At 36.2% G+C, this 21744-nt stretch overlaps 1 protein-coding gene across 12 annotated transcripts in view; it reads right to left on the bottom strand.

Annotated features, from left to right (window-relative positions):
• Window positions 1-21744, bottom strand: part of MAP3K1 (mitogen-activated protein kinase kinase kinase 1) — a 69751-nt gene that overhangs the window by 17275 nt on the left and 30732 nt on the right. For all 12 annotated transcript variants that reach the window (XR_010353020.1, XR_010353025.1, XR_010353021.1 and 9 more), the window contains exons 2-16: window positions 17192-17342; window positions 15019-15225; window positions 13061-13261; window positions 12187-12303; window positions 11486-11634; window positions 9058-9179; window positions 8240-8321; window positions 7942-8119; window positions 7226-7516; window positions 6662-6783; window positions 5591-5682; window positions 5190-5379; window positions 3613-4879; window positions 2565-2717; window positions 1155-1317 (exon numbers count right to left, since the gene is read on the bottom strand). Coding sequence is in view for 6 of the 12 variants with exons in the window: in XM_064404189.1 (XP_064260259.1) it covers window positions 1155-1317; window positions 2565-2717; window positions 3613-4879; window positions 5190-5379; window positions 5591-5682; window positions 6662-6783; window positions 7226-7516; window positions 7942-8119; window positions 8240-8321; window positions 9058-9179; window positions 11486-11634; window positions 12187-12303; window positions 13061-13261; window positions 15019-15225; window positions 17192-17342 (3485 nt within the window). In the remaining 6 variants the exon portion in view is untranslated. The remainder of the gene's footprint in view (window positions 1-1154; window positions 1318-2564; window positions 2718-3612; window positions 4880-5189; window positions 5380-5590; window positions 5683-6661; window positions 6784-7225; window positions 7517-7941; window positions 8120-8239; window positions 8322-9057; window positions 9180-11485; window positions 11635-12186; window positions 12304-13060; window positions 13262-15018; window positions 15226-17191; window positions 17343-21744) is intronic.

Below are 21744 nucleotides of genomic sequence, written 5' to 3'. Positions count from 1 at the left end.
CATGCTTCCTAACGATTTTATACTTCCTTAAAAACAACATTTTATCCACACTTCACATTAACGTGTAAACAGAGTACATTAACTATTTTTTGAGGCAATAGGTAAATGCAAACTCCAGCAAGTATTCCCTCTTAATATTGTAATTTATGTTTGTTATCATCCAATACACAGAACTACACAGACAAGCAAGGAAAAGCAGTATCTTCCTCTATTTTTAAAAACTGGTAACGTATTCTCAAGATTTTGGATTTCTAGTTTTCTCTCTAAGTATTATAATATAGTCTTGGACTGAATGAGGTAAACCCAATTCCTGACATTTAACTATCTAAATAATAGTATTTCAGAAAAAAAATTACACTTAAGAGGTTTAGAACTCTAGATTTTGAGAAAATATTTCTTGCACTACTTCTTGTAATAACACATACTTGGGGGCTTTGCATGCTACCACTCTGACCATAATTTAGGGTGCAATGCTGTCATTTACAGGAAATAAAGATATATAAAACACCACGTGGTAACTGGACAGCAGCAACATGTAAAAACATTCATAAAATTAATAAAACTACTTCTCAAAATAAAGACAGATTTTCTTGTCCCTGCTCTACAAAATTATGAAAATATTTCACTTTTTTTTACTATGTTACCAATTAAGAGATTTAAGGTTTGAAATAATTTTTCCAAAAGCAATACTTACTGCCTATTATTTGAAACTTACTTTAAATGTTCTTAAATGCCTCTGCACAATGTCTGACACAATTTTTATGAAAAATCTCAGGACAAAAATAAATGACAGGTATTCCAAACTTTCTAGCAAAGTTATTTTTAATAGTAACCTACACAGATACACTGAAAATGCAACAGTTTGAGAGACAGTCACTTCAGTTGGAAATAAATAAAAATTTAAAACTTCTCACTTTGAGTCAGAAATGGAAGGAAAAGTCAGGGTTTCCAACTGTTTTAACAGGTTAGGTATGGAAAATTCCAAATCACAAAAGGATGCACCATTAAGAACATTGCTACGACCACTTCAGCTGTTCTCTAAGTAGACATTTATACTGATTGTGAACACAGGAATGAAAACATAAATTCACAATCTCAAGCAATGCAACACTACATATTTCAAGACTCAAATGGTATTTCCACCAGTTGTTTACCTGCCATCCATTCAATAAAAAGGTTATAGTTGCTCTTCTCACATGTAGCACCCAACATTCGAATAATGTTAGGATGGTTTAGATGACTCATCATCCTTATTTCTTCCCTCAGTGCTTCAACCACCTCTTCTTGCTCAGATGATGTGTTCCTGACATATGTCACCTGTTTTGAAATATGGCATTCAGACTTACTAATTTAAGTACAAGTCCTGTAATCGCCTTTCAGTACAGCAGCAAGAATGGATGGTTTTCACCATCTGGAACTACTTTTCTACCTCAACCCCATCAGCTGAGAACGTATCTCCCTGTGAGACAGTCACAGAAAATTAAGAGCAGTCTTCTACGGTACAAACAAAATCTTCTCCAAGTACAGAGTGGGGAAACATCCCTCTTTCAACTCTGTTTAAACTAGGAAAAAACCTTTGGTTTCGAGATATTGAGGAAAAGGAAGAAAGAAAAGGCCTGAAATGGGATCCTGAGTGTCACTTATAAAATTTTACCAGTTAAATGATAAGTGTTTTATAACTAAAGCTCTTACAGAAATTCAACTTGACAGATAAGAAGCAATGGACTGGAGCCAATCTCAGCTCTGATCCATACTAAATATGCCATAATGGTATGCTGCAAGGAATTTCCCCAGGCACCACCATCATCATTTCTCTGGGACCACACGGACAGTCCCACTTTTTCCTAAGCAAAAGCATTTCAAAGGAGGAATAACTTTGAGTTATTTATTGAGTTATTTAAAGAGTTATAAAACTCTTTCCTTGAGCAACTTCAAAACATTTTATCTATTTCATAGATGTAAGTTCATCGTAGAACTGATAAGTGTGCTGGGACTAAAATTCCCTCTATTTTGTTACTACTCATTCAGCCCTAAGGCAACTATAGTGTGAACAATTCACTCACACCTGAAACCTTCAAAAATCTTGACTGAAGCATGTGCCTCTTCTCAGCCACAACTTCTGTATCTATTAATTTAAATAGTAAGAATACTTGCCTCCAAGCTGCCTTTAGTTAGTTAGCAAAATTGAATCAAAAGAAACAAATACTAAACTATATTTCCTCCATTTAAAGTTATAGGAAAAATATTCTTGACAAGTGAGGAGAACCTATTTAAAATAGCTGTCTTGCAAATAGGTTATTAATTTGGAATCAAGTTATCTGGGCTCCATTCTCAACTCAGCCACCATTGAAGAACTATGGAACGAAATGGGGACAGAACAAAGAACTTTTTTCCACTCTAAGAAAAAATGTACAAGCTTTTTCAGTTAAGTCAATACATGCACATAAAGGTTTTTTTGATTATGTATTATGTCAGAACACATGACAGGAAGTAGAAGAAGCAGGAACACAAGAGATCTGAAAGAGAAAACACAAGAAAGTGAGGTACTTTCCTGAAGTATTTACCTGTTTTACAGCCATTAAGGTCCCTGTTCCCACATCTTGAGCTTGGTAACAGGAAGAGAAAGCTCCAAGACCAATTTGCTGACCTTTAAGCCATTCTGCATCTTCTCTGTAATGGTGTTTTGCTTTGGTATGTCCAGGCAGGGTTTCTGGTGTCTGCAAATTAAATTCAAAATCAATTCCAAATTTACTAACATGCATCTAAAATACAGACATTCTAAAGTGTTAGAAAATATCCAGGCTTATATGCCCCTCCTCTCCCTTACACTGCCTGTGATATAGGTTTCAGCTGAGATGAGAGCACCAGAGTATTCTGTAACCGATATACTCTGCTACATGAAACAGAGCTTCCTCTGTGTTACTACATGAAGGTGAAAGGCAAGAATAGAGGACACAAGTAGGAGCACAACTTTTTTTTCTATTCCTTGTCTCACATTTAGTTAAGGCTTTAGCTTGCAGCTACAGTAAACAGAAACAAAATCAGGTTGTTTTCTATTTAATTTATCTCTCCAATTTTATGCTTTACATATTGCTACCTCAAAGGATCACAAATACAATACCCCTTTTCTCTATTATTATTTCTTATTCTTTTTGTTTATTTGCAAATAGGTATGTATTTTTTTCCTGGCTAACAAAGTAGTTTTTATCTTCTCTCAAGACAGGATGACAAGATCTCTTCCCATTCTTTCTTTCAAAAATTAGCTTGGTTATTTACAATTGCCTTCAAAGTAAATCAGCATCCGGACACAGCACAATTCTACTCCTGCTGAAAATATTTGGGTTTTTTTCCTAGTTTCCCCAATTTTACATTTTCTTTTTTATCACTTTAAATATGATACACGATATGGTGTTTTTCTTGCAAACACCTTCTCTAGATTTCTTAATAACACGGAAGGATTCTGTTAGTACCCTCAAATTTATATTTAATTTCATGTTAAAGGGTATTGAGCACCTTTGTGTTTTCTATCACTTTTAAAATATAACAACACTGCTTTATAATTTCAGTGACCCTCAGCTGAGACTCAACCTAAATTCTCATATGTATACTTACATCCTGCTGAATGATTATGATGTCTTCACCATTTTCAACTTGTAGTTGGGGAATTACTGGTAAGGCATCCTGGGATGCTGACATTGCCATAGCAATAGCTAAAGCTTCCTCCTCTTCAGCTTCCATCTTTTCTTTGCATTTCTGATTATGATTTACATCATCTTTGTAAGTATCATCATTTTCTGCCCGCTCAGGAGAAAGAACTGCAACCTCAGACTTGAATGTAACTGTGCCATCACTCGTTGGCATGGAGGCCTCAAGCAGGTCCTCAATACTGGAATTGAGCTCTGCATTAACATCCAGCCGGCATTTCTCATCTACTGGTGTGAACACCGTTTCTTCACTTGGTATAACTGCACTGCTATTGCCATCACACTGAGAAATATCATTCAGGTCAAGTGTCATACTGCTTTTTAAGGTTTCTCCTTGCTTGTTCACATCACTTGGGGTGGGTCGTGATGGCTTTGGCCTATGTACATGACTGGAGGGCAATGGCCTGGCTTGGGTAAAAACTGGAGAGAGTTTCTCAGATTCTTTATTTTCAGAACAGTTTCGCTGAAACTGGAGAGAAAGTTTCCGCTGTGTTTGAGGAGAAGGTGAGGGGATTTTGCAGGGAACAAATCCCTGAGGTCTGAGTTTAGAGACATCTGTTACAGTGCCAGCTGGTACAGATGGATTTGATGGAGACAGAAGTGTTGGGAATAGTGACTGGGAATGACTGGGTGAGGGAGAAGAGTTCACACACTGACTCTGGGGTTTTCCTTTTGTTTGAATGGCTGGTTTTGGTTGCTCAGTGGTTACTGATGAAACAGGAGGTCCCATGGCAAGGCCAGCTAGCATCTCAGGAAAGTCATCTGGACTGGCACTCAGTTTTCTGTCACTTAAACCTTTCCCACTTTTCCCTGATAACTGGACAGTATTATTAGGAGTATTATTTTCTGTAGTTTCTGGAGAGTTATCTGGCACAGGTAGGTGTAAAAAGTCTTCATGTCGGCATTCCCCAGAGTGCATTTCTTCCATGCCTAGCTGAATGGCTTCTGCAATTTCCATTTCATCTGCTATTGCCATCAGACGTCGACGCATCCTTGCATAATGAGTTGAGCTTGTCACACTCAACATATCTAACAGCTTTACAAAAATATGCGGCACTCTTGCTACCATTCTTGCTGCACTCAAAAATATTCTCCGTGACAGTTTGCCAACCATTGAATGGGAATTGTCAATTGACTGCAAGGCGAAAGTTAAGAGGGAGAGAAGCTTCTTATACCTAAAAAAAGAAATACAGTATTTTGTAAACTGACAATCTAGTCGACTAGTATAAAAAAAGCCGTTTCAAGGTAATGTATTTAGTAGTCAGTTCTGAAGTAGTATGGAGATTTATTGTTGCACTGGTGCTTCAAAAATGCTTTACAGGTTAGAAGTTCTTAAAAAGACAATTACTTTGTAAAGCAAACACACTTTACATATAAATATATGTCATTTGTTTACAGGAATTAGAACAACCACTTCTTTTATAAAATCACCACCAACAAATTCAACTACAAAGACTAACATTTGCGTAGAGTACAAAGAAGTACCTGTCAACTATGGTATCAGCCTGCAAGACATCTCCACAGACAATGTGGGGATAAAATTCACTGGGAAATTCCAACAGAAGTCTGTCTATTAGACAAAGTCGCCCCAGCAGTGCTTGCCAGTTGGTAGATTCGATTTCATTTCCAAGAATACAATTTAAGACATAATCAACACCTCCAATACCAATGGATCCTATAAAAAAGTTGATAAAATGAAGATTAGGTATTGTGATCAGAGTCTACACAAAGATCAGAACTGTATCATTCAGAATTATTCATTGTTTGCCCAAATCAGCCCCCTTCCAAACTGTTTACAGGAATATTGTTCTCTTTGCCATGCTTGCACTTGATAAATTCCAGTATTATTTGCTTGTATAATTTAATTGTATATGAAGAGTTATTACCAGATTTAAGTATTTCTCTTCCAACTGCCAGTTCGCCTGCTTGACCTTTACACATCTCCAATAGTGTTGAAACTGAAAGTTGGCTTGTTCGACTGTAAGAAAGTAAAACTCCTTTAGCAAATGCTTTCAAGGAAAAACATCCCATACATTATGCTTAAAATATTGTCACCTAGGAATTATGTGTAAAATGATTTCATACCACCTTATTCCCGTAAATTTCTATAACCCACTCTTTGTAACAACCACTTTGCATAACCACTTACCCGTGGTTGTGACATTTTTACAAGGATACTTCCAGAAATGTAATGTCTATCACTAATATACAAACAAAACCCCAAACTGCCTTGTTCTCTTGCAAAATGTGGCCAAATGCATAAAACCAGTTCTATTTCACTTACTATAACTTTAGATATTCTCTTGCTAGACTGTTGCTGGGGGAATCTCTAACTGCAGTTTCAGAAAGAAGTGCTGCTTAGAAACTAAACCTTGAGAGACAAAACTCAAGCTGGTAGAGTTCTGCATCTAGTTCACAGTACAGGAGAAGAAATGGTTGGCCTGGAGGAACAAACAGGATAGCCTAGGACAGGAAGACTCAAGCCCAAGGCAGTTCACCCTAAATAGCTGTCTCCTACCATTACACTCAACTACAAATCAGAACTGTTATGTTACTGCTACTATTTCATGGCAAAGATGTGTACAACTGCTCCTCAAGTAGGAAGAATACTGAGGAGTACTTGCTAATAGCTCTAAGGAGAGTCACGAGAAATAAAGGCCAAAGCAATAAAAAAGAGATGGAAGGGATGGGTTCATGATTGCACCTAACATCCTCCTTGACTTTAAGTGGTGGGGGGGAAAGCCCTTACGAAAACAAACTATACAATCACTTGCCTTCAAAGCCTACACATTTCAAGCCAGAAGTTTGCCAGCAGCAGTTAGGCTAGCAAAACAACGATATAGATTTACAATCCACACCTTTTATTTTAACACCAACAGGTTACACACGAATAGCAATAAATGAAGCTTTAAGATATTTCAGCAATAATCAAAAATGAAGTACAAGAGACATCATACCTGTTAGCATCTGCACATTTAACTAATATCGTCTCTACAACTGGCTTGAGAAGTCGCTGTAGTTTAGTCCTCTCTGCCAAAGTATGACAGGGAGTGTACACTAGCATGGCTCTTAAAGTTTTCTAAGAGAAAGGAAAAAAACCAATACATATGAAATACAACTAGCTACAAAATTTTTATTTTTTTAAAGAGACATAAATAAGCATTAAAAAGTTGTAAATTCAGTTCTACATAAATTGTGTTTAAAATGTCAGTGAAATGTTCAAAGGATAAATAGCTTACTACATATTCACTGCTAAAACTAGTCAACTCTTCTTTGAGAGTGAAAAGACATACAAATACTGCCAATACTTTGCACTGTGGCAAGTGCCAGCGAAATCATGTCCTTCCATTATGAGAAGTAGTATCTTGATCATCCCACTTTCAAAGCATAGTTAAAAATCATCAGTGGTACTCATCAAGTACTAGGATTCCTGATTTCACATATCTTCTCCCATTCCCTCCTCCTTCCAAAATGATGTAACTGTGAAATTAGTAGAATACAACAAGTAAACAACTACTTACTAAAGCAGCAACATACACTTTGTAGACAGGGTCAGCACAGACCATGGACAGCACGCTGCAGCAGGACTCTACCACCACATCTCCTGAGATACTGGTCTGAGATGACCCACTAGCTGCTCCCAGAGCTCCAGCACTTGTGTTGTTTCCACTGCTGCTTCCAGAGTTTCCAGTGCTTTCACCGTTAGCCAGTAATAGAGCACCACTAACATCATGGGAAAGACGTCTAAGTGCCATCTCTCGTATATTCCAGTTTCGAGAAAACAAGCAGCCAACTAGCTCCATCCCAAATACCTGCCAAGGAAGGAAGCAACATTACAGGACTCAAAATGAATAAAGCTGCAACTTAAGTCCCTGACAAGAGCAATCAAAAAGAGGAAAGATATTTCTAGTTAAAAATCATCAAGGCTGACAGCAAAAATATCTCCAAAGGTACAGCGTCTTAAAAAAGATTCTGTGATAGAAATAAAACATCATAAATTATATGGTACTTGGTTCTGTAAAAACTCTGTCGAGAGAATTTTAACTATTAAGTATGAAGTTTGTTTCCAGACACTGATATTAACAGTCCTGAAACCAAGGTCTGGCTATACCAGACAAAAATAATGGCAGAAATAAAGGAAATATAAGTTCTCATTTTTAAGTGTGTGACCCCCATGCTCAGCTGAACCCACCTCTACACTCTAAAGGCTATTAGGTCTTTCACAAAAGAGAATTACCTGAATCCATGGCTCAGCTGAATCTTTATAAGTAGAAGGGATCTGCTGGACTCCATAATGAGTAAGGTTAAAATTGCTATCTTGAGTTCTCCTCTGTGATCCAACTGCAGACTGCTGCTGAGATTGTTGCTGAACCACACGGAGAACAGAGGAATCCACAGGGCTTGGCAATTCATGGCTACAGATCAAGAACAACACAGATTAACAAATTAAACATCTGAGGTAAATAATGCAGCATATTCAGAAATATCAATTAAAGATCCAGAAACAGTTTATTGTACACCAACTGAATCCTCACCTATAAAAATCATGAGATCTCCATTTAGATCTACAGAGTGGACAGATGAGTGGTTCTCTGTTTCTTCTGCATTCTTCTGCCCCTGGAATACAGCAAGAGGATCATATGCACTGAAGTTTAACAGTGCACAAAGATGGAAAATGGCGTAACTACTTCCAAGTGTTACTGAAGAACATTAGTTCCATAATTAATACTTTTGAACTGAGCCACTTTCAACATCAAAGTGGCTCAGTTCAAAAGTACCTGAACATCAAAATATGGATGCTTAAACATTTTTTTCTGCATGAAGAAATGCTTCACTTCAGTATTACAATTAATATTTTAATTTATGAGCCAAAATTTACATTCTTTCTACCTCAAATATTGGAAATTTTTATTTGTTAATGCAAACTGCAAATATTTATGTATTTTATTTTATGTATTATAGAAACATACTTCCTAATTCATTATATAACCCTAGCTAGCTTTATATGACTTTTATGCATTCTAATGACAACTCACAGGGAGCTGAAAGTCTGTTCCTAACCTTGTTTTGATTAGACATAGTCTTTTCACTCAGGTAAGACAGGCTTAAACCTCTGGACCTGCAGGTAATTTCTCTATCAGAGCATCAAATTACAAACTTGATTTCTGAATAACTGATAAAATAAGGTGTATCAACAGTACCTGAATGATACCAAATTTTCAGTTACCTGTCATCACTTACAAGCAGATATCAGTTTTTTTTAAATTGAACATAAACCAAAAAACTCAAAACATACTAAGCTATAATACTTTTGCAGATTTAGAGTCACCAGAACTTGACAAAACAAACATACATATTGACATGCAGTGGTGGTGCAATTTGTTTCTGCAGCCATCTTCACACACAGTTAGACTCTCTTCATCCAGCATGCCTAACAAACAAATGGGGCACATCTGTTCTTCTTCATCCTTCATACTATAAAAAGAGACATTTGTGATTGTAGAAGAGGCATATCAGAATTCAGAACAGGCTCTAACAGTGAAAAAAGATTAACTGCCAGTTTGGAACAGTAATTTCTGGATAACTATAGGCTATTCATGAATCATTCTGCTAAACCTTGGTCTGAATAAGTAAGCAACCAGATTTTTAGAAGAACTGAGTACAGACAACACTTTGTTAAAATGAAAGGGAAAGTCACAAAACACATGACATCTTTTCAAACTAGGTCAGATACCAATTAAGGATTGAAAGGCCCAGCTTTGGGCACTTGACATTTTTTTTCCCTAAAGCTTCTTTAAGCAAACCAACCTTCACTTTTTAAGTTATCATTTGGGTTTGAAAAACTAGGGAATTCTTATATTTTGAAAACTACCCACATTCTTTTTCATCACATTCCTTTCAAAGTATGGAGTCACAAGGCAGCCTTTAGCCCTTTACAAGAAACTGTAAATACTTTTGATGAACATAGTAAAACTCAAAACAACGACTCAAGAATCTTCTGCCACTAACCGGAACTGATAAACACTAACATACATATCACACATAGATATTTTGAAACAACCCTCTCCTATTTCCCCTTTTTGCTGTTTCTATTTTTTCTCCACTTTCGTTTTTAAATGGATAACCAGAGATTTCCTCAAAAAATTCTTCTAAACTTAAACAACATGCAATGAAAAGCACAGATTTTTAATCTACTGCAATACTGTTTAAACGTGCAAAACTCTAATTACTCATTGCAAAAAATTTAAATTATAGTTGATGTGCATTTAAAACTTTGCAGGCATCCCGCATTTGTTCACCAACAATACATTTTTAAAATAAAATTAACTTGTATATGCAGTATTTCTATTCACATGAATTCCTTCTATTTCTCTGCAGATGCTTGCAAAGCTATTTATTCTTTGCAAAGCTCCACAAAAGTAAGCTTACAATGAAAAATCATTCTCCACACGTGTGTGTATATATATATATTAATTAGAAACCTATTTTTGACAAATTAGCAGTAACAAAACATAACTGCAAGTCACAGGAATTATCAGAACTGAATAAACTACTGTCTCAAATGAATCTGATACTGTTTTTCAACACTATACCATACAAATTTAGACTTGGACAGAACAGTAGCTTCTCTCATTGGATCAGTATTGCAGGGTGAATCAGTATCACCAGGTGTACTGGCAAACAACTGAAAATCTTTCATCCTGTAAGAAGTGATAACTAATGCAGCAAAGTTCACAATCCTGTGGAAAAAAAAATTCCTACACAAAGTATTGACATGGCTTGCCAGATAAGTAGTTCCAAAGTAATTATGAATTTAATAACTTTGTGTATGCAACTTATATACAGAGACACAGTTTGGAAAAATAAGTAAAAGATTAAATGAGTTTAAGGTCATAGTCTGTATATCAGAATTATAAACCTGTCTGAATATATTCATCTTACTATGTGCTCATCATCACAAAGTAACATATCAAGGTACTCCTTCAGTCACACAAAACAAAACCTCAAGTAGGGTTGCTGTCTTGATCTGATCTCTTTAAATTAAGTACAGTTTACCCACTAAATAATGCAAGCACAAATTATTTGTTTAAAAAATTAATCAGTATCTTTTCAAAACCATGGAAAAGTATGTATAAAAGAACTCAAGTAGAAGTAATCAGAGGAAGAAAGATTAAAGAATAACACATCAAAGAAATTCATAGACAAGGCATCAATTCATACACAAGGCATAACTAATATGTTAATAGCTCTCTTGAAATAATTTAATTACCCATTTTTAATTAAGTAGTTTTAAAAAACATATGCTTGCTTCTGTTTTTATATTTATGTATGCGTTTATGTAGAGCGCATTTACCTAAACATTTTTCAGTGTATTTCCAGAGGCACAAGCTTTTCTCCAAATCAGGACAGGAGACAATAAAAAAAAAATTATTCTTTTGTTAACATTTGCACAAGTGCTATATTAAAAAAAACATGCACACAAAAGGCTTCCAAAGTTGATGTATGCTTCAGTCTTGCATTCAAGATTTCAAAAGTTTGTTTTGCAGAATTTATATAGGGTAAAAAAAATTATTTTCACAACTCTACTTAACATTTTCCAAACAGAAGTTACAAAACAAATATGCCCACTTAGTACCAGAGTGACTAATGTATGCTTGACTTGATTGCTTGCAAATGCAGAAACTTAACGTGGCTTGAAATGAAAGCAGCTTTGAACAAAAAGAATGTAGGTGATGCTGAAACTACAGAATAAAGCTTGTAATTCCTTTAAAAATACTAACCTGTTTTCTGAACTAGATGTAGAAGTACTAGATGATGACAATGTATGAGAATTTGACATGCGTGAGACAAACTTCTGGATGGTGTTACGAGATGGAGCTTTGATCCTCGAGCTACGCCTACTGTGATATTTCTGGAACAAACTCTCAACCTAACATCAGAAAAAGATAGCAACAGTCTTATTTATGCTATGAATTATCTGGTAATTAAAAGTCATATTACAGAAGTGTAAACTACTGCTAACAGGAAAAATCTATTCACCTTCACAATAATGCATTAGCAGTCGCAGCAGCAATTTCAGAAGTCTTACTACTAAAAAGATCACAAGAAACATTTTACACCAAAAACTTATCTGCTTATTGAAAATAAATAACAGCTTTGAGTATACAAACAATTACTTCAAAATACCCATTTTTTTCCTTCTAGCAAATCACTGAGACAGATGCATAAATCTTAACAGAAAATCCCTTGAGTTGAATTACTCATCAAACTATAGCTCTCTACTACTTATGCAGTTATGTCTTATATTTGTAGGTAATTTTTTCCACTTACAGAACTCCTGAGACTGAATTAAAGACATAATTATAAACATATATTCTTGTTGCTTTGAAATCTAGCAGTTTTCAGCATGTTTCAGACAGCGTCCTAAAGACATTATGGAGTCTATTCTAGATCATCATTACATCTATCAGAAATTGATTACCTCAAAGTTCTTCAGTGTCTTTCTCCAGAGCATTGGGTCTGAGGGTTCAAGCTGAAAGACCCTCAGCATAACAAACAGCAGATGAATACAAAACGTCCCACGGCCACAGCTGCAAGTCTGCAAAGAAAAGTATATTCTAAGGTTCTACTGACTTGGCAATTTTTCCACACTTAAGTGTATCACAGAACACACCCTCCCCTCAACAAAAATAAGTATTTCATATAAAGGCATAAATGTTCCCTTGCACAGCCTTACAGAAACAGAGAATTCCTAAAATATTATTCAGAAATGGATACATAATTGCATAAAATTACGACAACAGTTTTCAATTTATTTTCCACCCCATCCCCCTTTTTTTTAATCAACTGAAGCTATTTTTATGCTTCATACTGGAAGTATGATGTCACAACATGACATCAATCAAACTTAAATGAGATGCTTCTGTTCACCCAACCTGAATGTGTCCCGATACACCCAATACTGCATCACATTAGTACCAAGAAAGCCTATGAAAAGGATCTCATTATGGGTATGAATAAAATTATCACACTATTAAGGGACTTATGCGTTTGTCATTTATACACATCCCATGAACAGAGGAATTAACTGACCAAATTTTAGTCAAGAATATGTAAGATATATGATTCAGAGCCACTTCTTGGAATGAGTCTTTTTCTTTTAAAAAAGAGAAACTGTAGACAAATGTAATTTACAATTACAAACTGATTTTACTATTATATGAGTGCAGATTACAGCTTTTAAACACTGCTTTACAGAACAGTGATTATCAGTTAAACTAATCTAGCTTTGAACAGTTTTCTGAGGTTAACTATGAATTGATAAAAGCTATAGACAAGCCAAAAATGTTGCCTACCTGAGGGCCAATAAACACTCTGTATTTATTATCAGGGCTGTCGCCTCCAATTAGGAAAGAGTTGGGTCCTATCTGCTGCAGCAAGTAGAGCCTGGCTCGCATCACTTTGTTGACACGGCGATTTGTCTCCTCAGGGCTGTATGGGGAGAAGCCATCTGGAGAAGGGGCTCGTCGAGGTGGTGTTATCCGACCGCTCTGAAACTACAGAAGTGCCTCCGTCATGAGCATCCAAAGGACAGAAAAGTGTTTAAATAGGTATGGTTTATTTATTTATAGAATAGCAGTCCCCAAAGCCTGGAACTACTACAATCTCTTCAACTGTATGATTTAAAAGGATTACTTTTCTCCCATATCCAGTAGTCAAGGGCAGAAGAAAACAAATTCTGCAGCTGAAACTTGTCTGACATTGGGACATAAAAGGAGTCTTTCAAATTGCTTCCTATTTTCATGTCATCATAGGTTGCCTTACCTATATTACTACCTATATACTACCTATATTACTACTGAATTATCTATTGTAATTCAATCTCAAGACAATCAGAGACTTATTACTCAATAAAGGAGATTATTCTATATAGCTGTAACACTAATATATTTCATAAACAAAAAAGTGCTATAACTATAGTTTAAAAAGGGGAATATAAGTTCAACAAAAATCAAAAGTTTAAGAAAACTCCAAAGAAAAGAAAAAAAAAAGATACCGCTTGCTCCCCTTTCCACCATGCAAGCAACTTTTAGATGAGGATGCTTTGGGGTTTTTTTGATATTGTTTCCCCATAATCAAAAAGTCAATGGCCCAAACATTTTAGAAAGATTGTCTTCATTTAAAGTCTTCACATTTCTAACATGATGAGATGTATTAATGGTTCCATCCCATTTCAGATCTTCTGCTTTTATTTGTACGCATTGAATTCCATGTTAGAATGAAAGTAATAATGAATTCACTGTCCATCGTATAAGTAAAATATAAACTGGATTTCTAATGTTTTTAACATGAAAAGTTAATATAAAACAAATCCCTCAACCTAGTAAAAATGGTTGTTTTCTTTTTCTTAACCTTTCAATTTCTCATGTCAAGAGGAAAGGACCAGTGCTGCTGTCCTGTAACTTCTGATACTTGTCTCTAGTTCAGAAGAATGGCAGTATACATTTTAACTGATACTGGAAAAACTTGTTAAGAACAATGGGAAAATAAAACCAATCAGTTCTTATTTATCCTCTAATTGCACTGTGAATTTAACTGTTGATGAGCCTTTTTACAACAAGCTAGAGTACTAGATATTACTGCTCAAAATATAATCTTGATCTTCTTTAATTAAGCCAGTTACTCTTGCTCAAAACATTCTATTCTAGAATGCAATGATAGTAACTGTAGACTTCTAACAAAGTACATACATAAGTCTTCCTAATCTGTACATAAAAGTAAGTTCTGAAATAGAGGATCACTACAGCATACCAGTAAAACTTTTCTACAGGAATTTTCATCTCCTCCACAGTCCCATCCTTAGTGGAATGTATCTGCCCAGAGAACTGACAGGCAGGTGAGACTACAGTTATTAAAAAAAAAAGACAAGAAAAAAAACCCCACCAACCAACCAAAAAAACCCAACCAAACAACAACCACACAAGATGGTTAACTTAACAAACTGGCTTAACAAAAAAAAATCTACCAGCACTTCTTCATGCTGATCAAGCTAAGAGAACACACATGTATTCATGACTGAGTACCTATATTTCTTCATTTATTTCCTAGCAATAACAAATGAAAGCAGGACTGAAGGAAAACGAAAACACACATGAGAAATACCACATGAGATATGTATGTCATTCAAGGGATATCCTGTAATAACCTCTTTATATCAGCATCTTGCTCTACAGAGGGAGGATCAACTGCCCCTATAAGCAAAAGATTGTAGGATATAGCCAAATTCAAAATTACACCAGAGCTTGCAACTTACAGGCACTGGAGATACCCTTTTTCTTCTAACACCTGGTGACTCAGATTTAACTGTCCTAGCAGATGATGAAGAAGAACTGCTAGGAGAAGGGCTACGTCTTCCTTTTTGCGTAGGTGAAGAAGCAGTGTTATGTCCTTCAGCTTGAGGATCTAGACAGAGTTTGGTCATTTCTGATCCATCTACTTTTCCAGGGATAGGCTTCACCACCTTGCAGGAATTAAACCACATGTTAAAATTATTCATTGGTAATTTCACATTAAAGCAAAGCAAATTAATCAATAAATCTTTTGTTGTAATTAAGCCATTACACAGATATTCAAATACTTCTTAGGCCATACTACTAACATTTGAGAGAGATTAGTTTACTAATCTATATGCAACACAAAAGCAAGAACCTTTCTTCCTGTCTGTTTGCACAGCTTGTGTTAGTTGTGGCAGCAACTGATTTGATTCTCAAAGTACTCCTGTAACCTTCACTCATGATACCTCAAAAAACAGCTGTTTCCCCATCTGGATAGTAGAAACCAAAATAATTTTCTTCTCTATAGGCACTGTGCTTTTTAAAAGCTATAATACTGGATCCATGCATTCCACATGAAAATACCAGCTGAAAAATACTAGGGCTACTATTCCTTTAACACAACACTTCTGCAAAATAAAGACTTCAACCATGCAGGTACTCCAGCAAAATTAGGTGTCGTGTTCTTTGTAAAAACCACACCCAGGTTTTTTGTCTTCCATACAAGCAAAACAGCTACACCACATCTGGTATCTGAGCTAACCACTATGCATGGTGCTGCACAATGTGGATAGAGGGGGTGCTCATGCAAAGGGAGTACATACACCATAGTGCTTTGTCACATCAACACTAAATTTTGAAATTGAGAATTGGAATATTTCAAGACAACTTTCAGCTTTCTGCCAGTCAGACCCACATAACGCATAAGAAGAGTAATGTCCCTGGGAATCAGATTAAAAAGTCACATTGGGAAGATTCAGTTTTAGCTCTACATTTCCCTATGTCTCAGAGGCTTGACTCAACACTGGAAGGACATTCCAAGCAACAACTCAGATAAACAGAGTAGATCTTTCCTAGAAACTTCCAGACGTCTCTTTAAGACAAAAAGTGGAAGGGGCTTTCCCTCCTCAGGGTAGTAAGGGATATCTAGACTCAGTTACAAAAGTGAACAGGATAAAAGAGAAATATAAATAGCCTTCCTACCAATTAATGCAGTAATATTAATGCAATAATGCCTCTCCTTGCCTGGAAGATCAAAATGTAAATTCATGTACCTATGGACAAACTACTTGTGTTTGAAAACATAAAAAATGTCAAATTATAGTAACTGAGAATCTAGAGCACCAAATGTATTAATACACCCACAAACCTCAAGGGAAGTGGGCTGAGCAAGGAAATAATTTCAAGCTATTCAGTAACCCAAAAGCATTTTAATTTTTAAATTTTAAAATTGTGTTATTTGACCCTTTGAGGTAATGGAGTTTGGTGTACTCTTAAGTATTTTCAACATTATTTCTCACAACAGAACCAACAGAACCTTCTTATTTCTGTTCCAGAAAAGCTGCCCCAAACACTTGCCTACTGCATCAGATGATCTTAACTTTACATTAGTGGTACATGGGAGTCATATCAACTAATTGCAACTATGTTCATAGGTAAGTAAAGGCCATTAATTAACAAGCATTATGCTGAACAGAATAATGGAACTACTCTTGAAGTATTTCAGGTTTGATCTACCTACGTTTCTTAAACGCACTTCCAAGCCATTTATGCCAAAGCAGTATGCAAAAGGCTAAGAGAACGCTGTCATGCAAGCTTCCCCAGAGCTGGGAGCGGGCGGAAGGAGCAGCGGCGCTGGCGTTCGCTCCCGGTTCGAGGTGGTTTTCACGCTCGAGCCGCGGGAGGGCAGCCGTGCCGCAGCCGTGCCGCAGAGCGGCCCCGGGAACGCCTCGGCCGGAAAACAAACAGCTGCAACCGCGGGACGCTGCACCCAGCCACGCTGTGCTGTCACGCACCCGCAGGAAACCCACACCAGCACCACAATCAAGGGTAGAGAAATTGTTAAGAAAAAGAGGTTTCTAATAGGAAGAAATGTACGTGATTTTTGTTTGTAATAGCTGTTACAGATACTGTCCTTCCATCAGTGCCACCTACCACAGGGCCTCTTCTGCTTCTTCTTTCCAGCCATTCATGCTTCCAGGCTGGCATACATGTTGCCTTGAGTTTCTCCCTGATCATGCGCTCTTCTGGGCGGTCATCCATCTTCTGTAACCCCCTAAGGGTTTCTTTATTCTCCATGTCACGACTACAGCAAAGAAAAAAAAGTCATAAACACATTAATTTCAGTTGAAGTATAATGTCACAGCATTCTTAAACTTTGTGCCACTCTATTCTCCCTCTCCTTACAATGCAGCTGCTAAAACATTTCCACCAGACTACAAGAAGCCTTTTAAGAGTTACAACTAATCACTTATTCTGCCATTTGAAGCAGAAGACCTGTTTAGAGGGATATTTCTTTAAAATGTGTGCACTACTTGTAGCACTGTAAAAATGAACATCTTGGCAAATACCAAACCAATACAAAAATTACCTTCTATATAATGCCTTTACATTTTCCAAAGGTTTCACAGATGTTGCAATGGTTCACGCATTCCTTTCTCCATTTTAAAATAATTTACAAAATTAATATAAATTAAAGACAAAAATTTCCCACAATCACAGCATGCACAAGCATGAAACTATATACCTAGTGCCCCATCATATATTAACTCTGCTCAAAACCAGAGAACTTGTAAACTAATACACAGTAAGTATCAGAGAATAATAAAATGTCCTGGGTTGGAAGAACTCTTAAAGATCATCTAGTTCTGATCTCTCACTGTGGGCAGGGACACCGACCACTAGACCAGGCTGCCCCATCCAATCTGGCCTAAACTGTATTTAAACTAGACACAAATGTCACAAAGTTAAGGCTAGTGGCCTTGTGAGTTCTCTCCAGGTGACTAATGACTCAAGAGTTCTTAAAATCAGCTACAGTAAGAGCAAAAATTCACAGCAAGTTCATATCTGTAAAATGAAAATTTAATCCATCTAGGCTTGTACTTTTTCACCTACAGCAAAGTAGTTCCTTGTGATTGCTGGCAACAGCGAAAAGGCAAGAAATACTGTCAGACACTGAAAAACAAATATGAACAGTCTGGAAGATTTCCTGATTCTGTTGAGTTATCTGCTAAATCACCAAGAAAACCACATTCTTAAGCAGCAGCACATGATCCCCACCCATCTTCTTGAAGCCAGTGCTCTTTCAAAATAAGCAAGCTTGATTAAGCCAACTGTCAGAATGAGATTTTATTCCAAAAATAAATTCACAGCTTAAAAAGGGAGAGTATATAATAATTCAGCTACAAGCACTGCTTTCTTCCATGCAATCTCAGCTTCTAAAACATTTACCATGCAGTCAAAACTGCATTTATGTATTGTATGATGACCTAAAAATATATTCCCTGCAATATTCATTGCAATAAAATGATGATAAAATTACAATTTCTATCTTCAGCAGCATTGTATTATTGAGGTAATTTATCACAAATAAATGCGCTTTAAAGAAAATGAGAAGTTTCTGCAAGTCAGAAGGAGAGTACTGTTATTTTTTTTCCTTCTCTCATTGTAGAGACAAAGGAAACAAAGGATTCTGAGGCAGGAAATAATACTTCCTGTTCAGTACTAAAACGTAATAAGCAGATGGACACTGTAAAGAAAATATATTTTCTTTCAAGCTAACTTCTAAACCTACTGTTAATAACTGATTTTAGATATGCATAACTGTGTGATTCCAGTGATTAAGGTTTATAAGTAGAAACACAATCCACATAAGAATGAATGTTTTTTCAGAGGTTAAGCATTCATGCTTGCTTAACTTTAAAAGTAATGCAAGTGAATTCCACAACCCTGCCTTCTAGATACAGAGACAAAAGTAGTGATAATTCATGAAAACCGAAGATATTATAGCAGTAGGTAGAGTCCAAATGAAAAACATGCCTGAAAATTTCAAATGTGGAAGAAACCACTGTGTAAAAAGAATCAACTTTAAATTTTTTCCTCAATCAAAAAAATCTGTTCAAGGAAAAAAAAATTATAAGAACACAACTCTAAAGTAATATAGGCACAAGTTAAAACATCATTATTTTTTATAGTAGTTATTTCCTGGCATGAACCATCTCAGTTGCATGAATACTTCATATACTAGACAGAAAACACCACAGCAGTGAAAGAACGACACAGTATTTCATCTGTTCATACAACCATGATTAACTTCCCAACTGATACAAAAAAAGTCTTTTAGAGGCCCTTGGACTTGAATTCATGAACAATGTAATACAACAGCAGAGGCTTTACAATCTCTGCTTGTTCTCTAAAAAGCAGAAGCAGCTATCTTCCTCTCATGTGACAGCTAAACCGATCTACTCTTTTCTGCACAAAGAACTCTTGTGCTTTCTCTACATGCAGGTGGGAAAGACCAACTGTGTCTGAAAGCTTTTGCCTAGTAGATCAGTTATCTCATGCAGAATTTAAGTTGTATGTATATCCATTTGTATTTCTTTTTACTTATAAAGCACAACTTCTTAAGCAACTTCATATTTTATATTTTAAAGCCATGGCTAAAATAATCATTAGAATATTCATACCTGCTGGGTCTGTGGAAAAAAAATATCTTTCCTGTGACTGCACCAAACTCCTACATACTGCAAGATATCCTCACCTTGTGTCCCTGAACCTGGAATGGTTCAGGGTTTGTTTTTTTTATCTGTTTTGTTTTTTACATCTTAAGCAAACTCCCTCATCTATTCCAGGCAAGCTGATGTACAGTGACGTCTGGATTGCCAGTATATAGATCACTGTAACTCAGCACAAAATAAAAACAAGAAATCCAGAGCATATTCCACCAAGGACTTCATCCTGCAGTGTACAGAGTATTTTGATTTTCACAGACCAGCACCTATTTGTGATACCCACATACTTAAGTGACTCTCAGGTGGTGTTTTTTTTTAATCACAGTGCAAAGCTAATGAGCAAGCTAAAAACAAACCTCGGAGAACATGCTTGAACCAGGAGAGCCTTACATTTCTCAACAGTCCACTCCTGTGCTTCATTAGGAAGCAAGGATTTTGCTCTTAAATGTTTCAGCTTCTCATAAGCCAAAGAAAAGAGATAAAAGGCACTTTTTTCTGATAAATTTTAACTTTTTAACTTTGCCTCCCCACCCCCCCCCAACCCCAAGTATCTTCTGAATTCTTTGTATTAGTATTTTCAAACCAACAGACACCAGCTCCTGTACTAACAGTCAAGAAGTTACAAAGAAATGGGTCTAAATAGAGTTCTAGAGTACTGAGCAAGGTCAACAGTGTGATAAATACTGGAGTTTAATGCATAAGATCACTGATCTACACTTTAATAATTCCATTATTAACTTTAGATTATTCTCTTCATTAATTACAAAACTCACTACAGTAAGATTAACACACTTCGTGGAAACAATCACTGCAACATGTCTTAATTTTGAAGACCTGCAAACAGCAACTGAATAGCGAGATCATTAACAACTTGTTTCCTATGAATCAATGACTCAGTATTTTATACTGAGGTATGCATTATACGGGCTATTTTAGTGAACTATGGTGAAGTACATAAGCAAACTTTACTTCTAAGAGCTTAGTGAATTCAGTACTAATTCTCAGCAAGTATTTTTCTTACAAAAGTATATAATGGCATATGAAAGCTCAACTGTAGCTCCAGTTCATTTGCCAATTGTACATTTCATTGTACTTCTCAACAGTTAGATGTCTTGGCTTCTCTGCTATCTTACATGGGTAAAAAAGCTTTATCCAATAGCCAGACTGGACCACATTTTATTAGCAGCAGGAAGGCAGGAAAAACGCAAGCTCTGAAACAGGAGTCAATTCACCAAGAAAGGGAAAGGAAGTTCTATTTGCTATATTCGCAAGTATCCAGTCATACCAGAGAAAAATTATTAGCTGCTGAGTTGTTTGGGTTTTTTTTTTTTCTTTTAAAAATTTTTCTGAAGACACTTAGCAAAAGTAACTTGCATATGAGCAGTGGTCAAACCATGGGGAACTAGAAGAAACATTATGAACAAAAGTGGTCACAAAACAGCTATGAACAATCAAGGGAGTTAGTAGCAGGTTTGATGGAAGAGCACAGGATGAGAAAGAACAAATGCAGCAGACATTTTATAATGTGTCCAATAAAAATGCTATATATTTTTATTGGACAGATTATAACAAATCACAACTGGAAGCAACCTTAGATAGGATATAAAGATCTCATTCTGAGGATCTTAAGCAAGAACTATGAATATGGTCACCCAGCTAAATGCAATCCTAGCCTCAACAGGTGCCAAGAACACCAGGCTAGTTGGCCAGCCAGTCAGGAGGCATGGCATATAGGAGCAGTGCTCAATGTGAAGAACAGGGACAAAAGAGTTAGCCATTCCCTGAACTGAGGATATCAGCTACTAATATGTTGGGTAACTTATTGCCACAGTTCCAGCACTGCTCACAGCTTCTCTTTTACCATTAAGTACTTCTAATGAAATCAAGATTAGTAAATAAACAGAGCAAGATGGACAAGTCTCGGTCTGACCTCCTGGCAAGTCTCCTGTTCCTTCTCCTGACGATTCACTACTGCTG

This window comes from Passer domesticus, chromosome Z, assembly GCF_036417665.1.
Source record: "Passer domesticus isolate bPasDom1 chromosome Z, bPasDom1.hap1, whole genome shotgun sequence".
NCBI classification, from domain to species: Eukaryota; Metazoa; Chordata; class Aves; order Passeriformes; family Passeridae; genus Passer; species Passer domesticus.
Note: the sequence above shows the minus strand (reverse complement) of the source record. Positions and strands in the feature narration are given on the sequence as shown.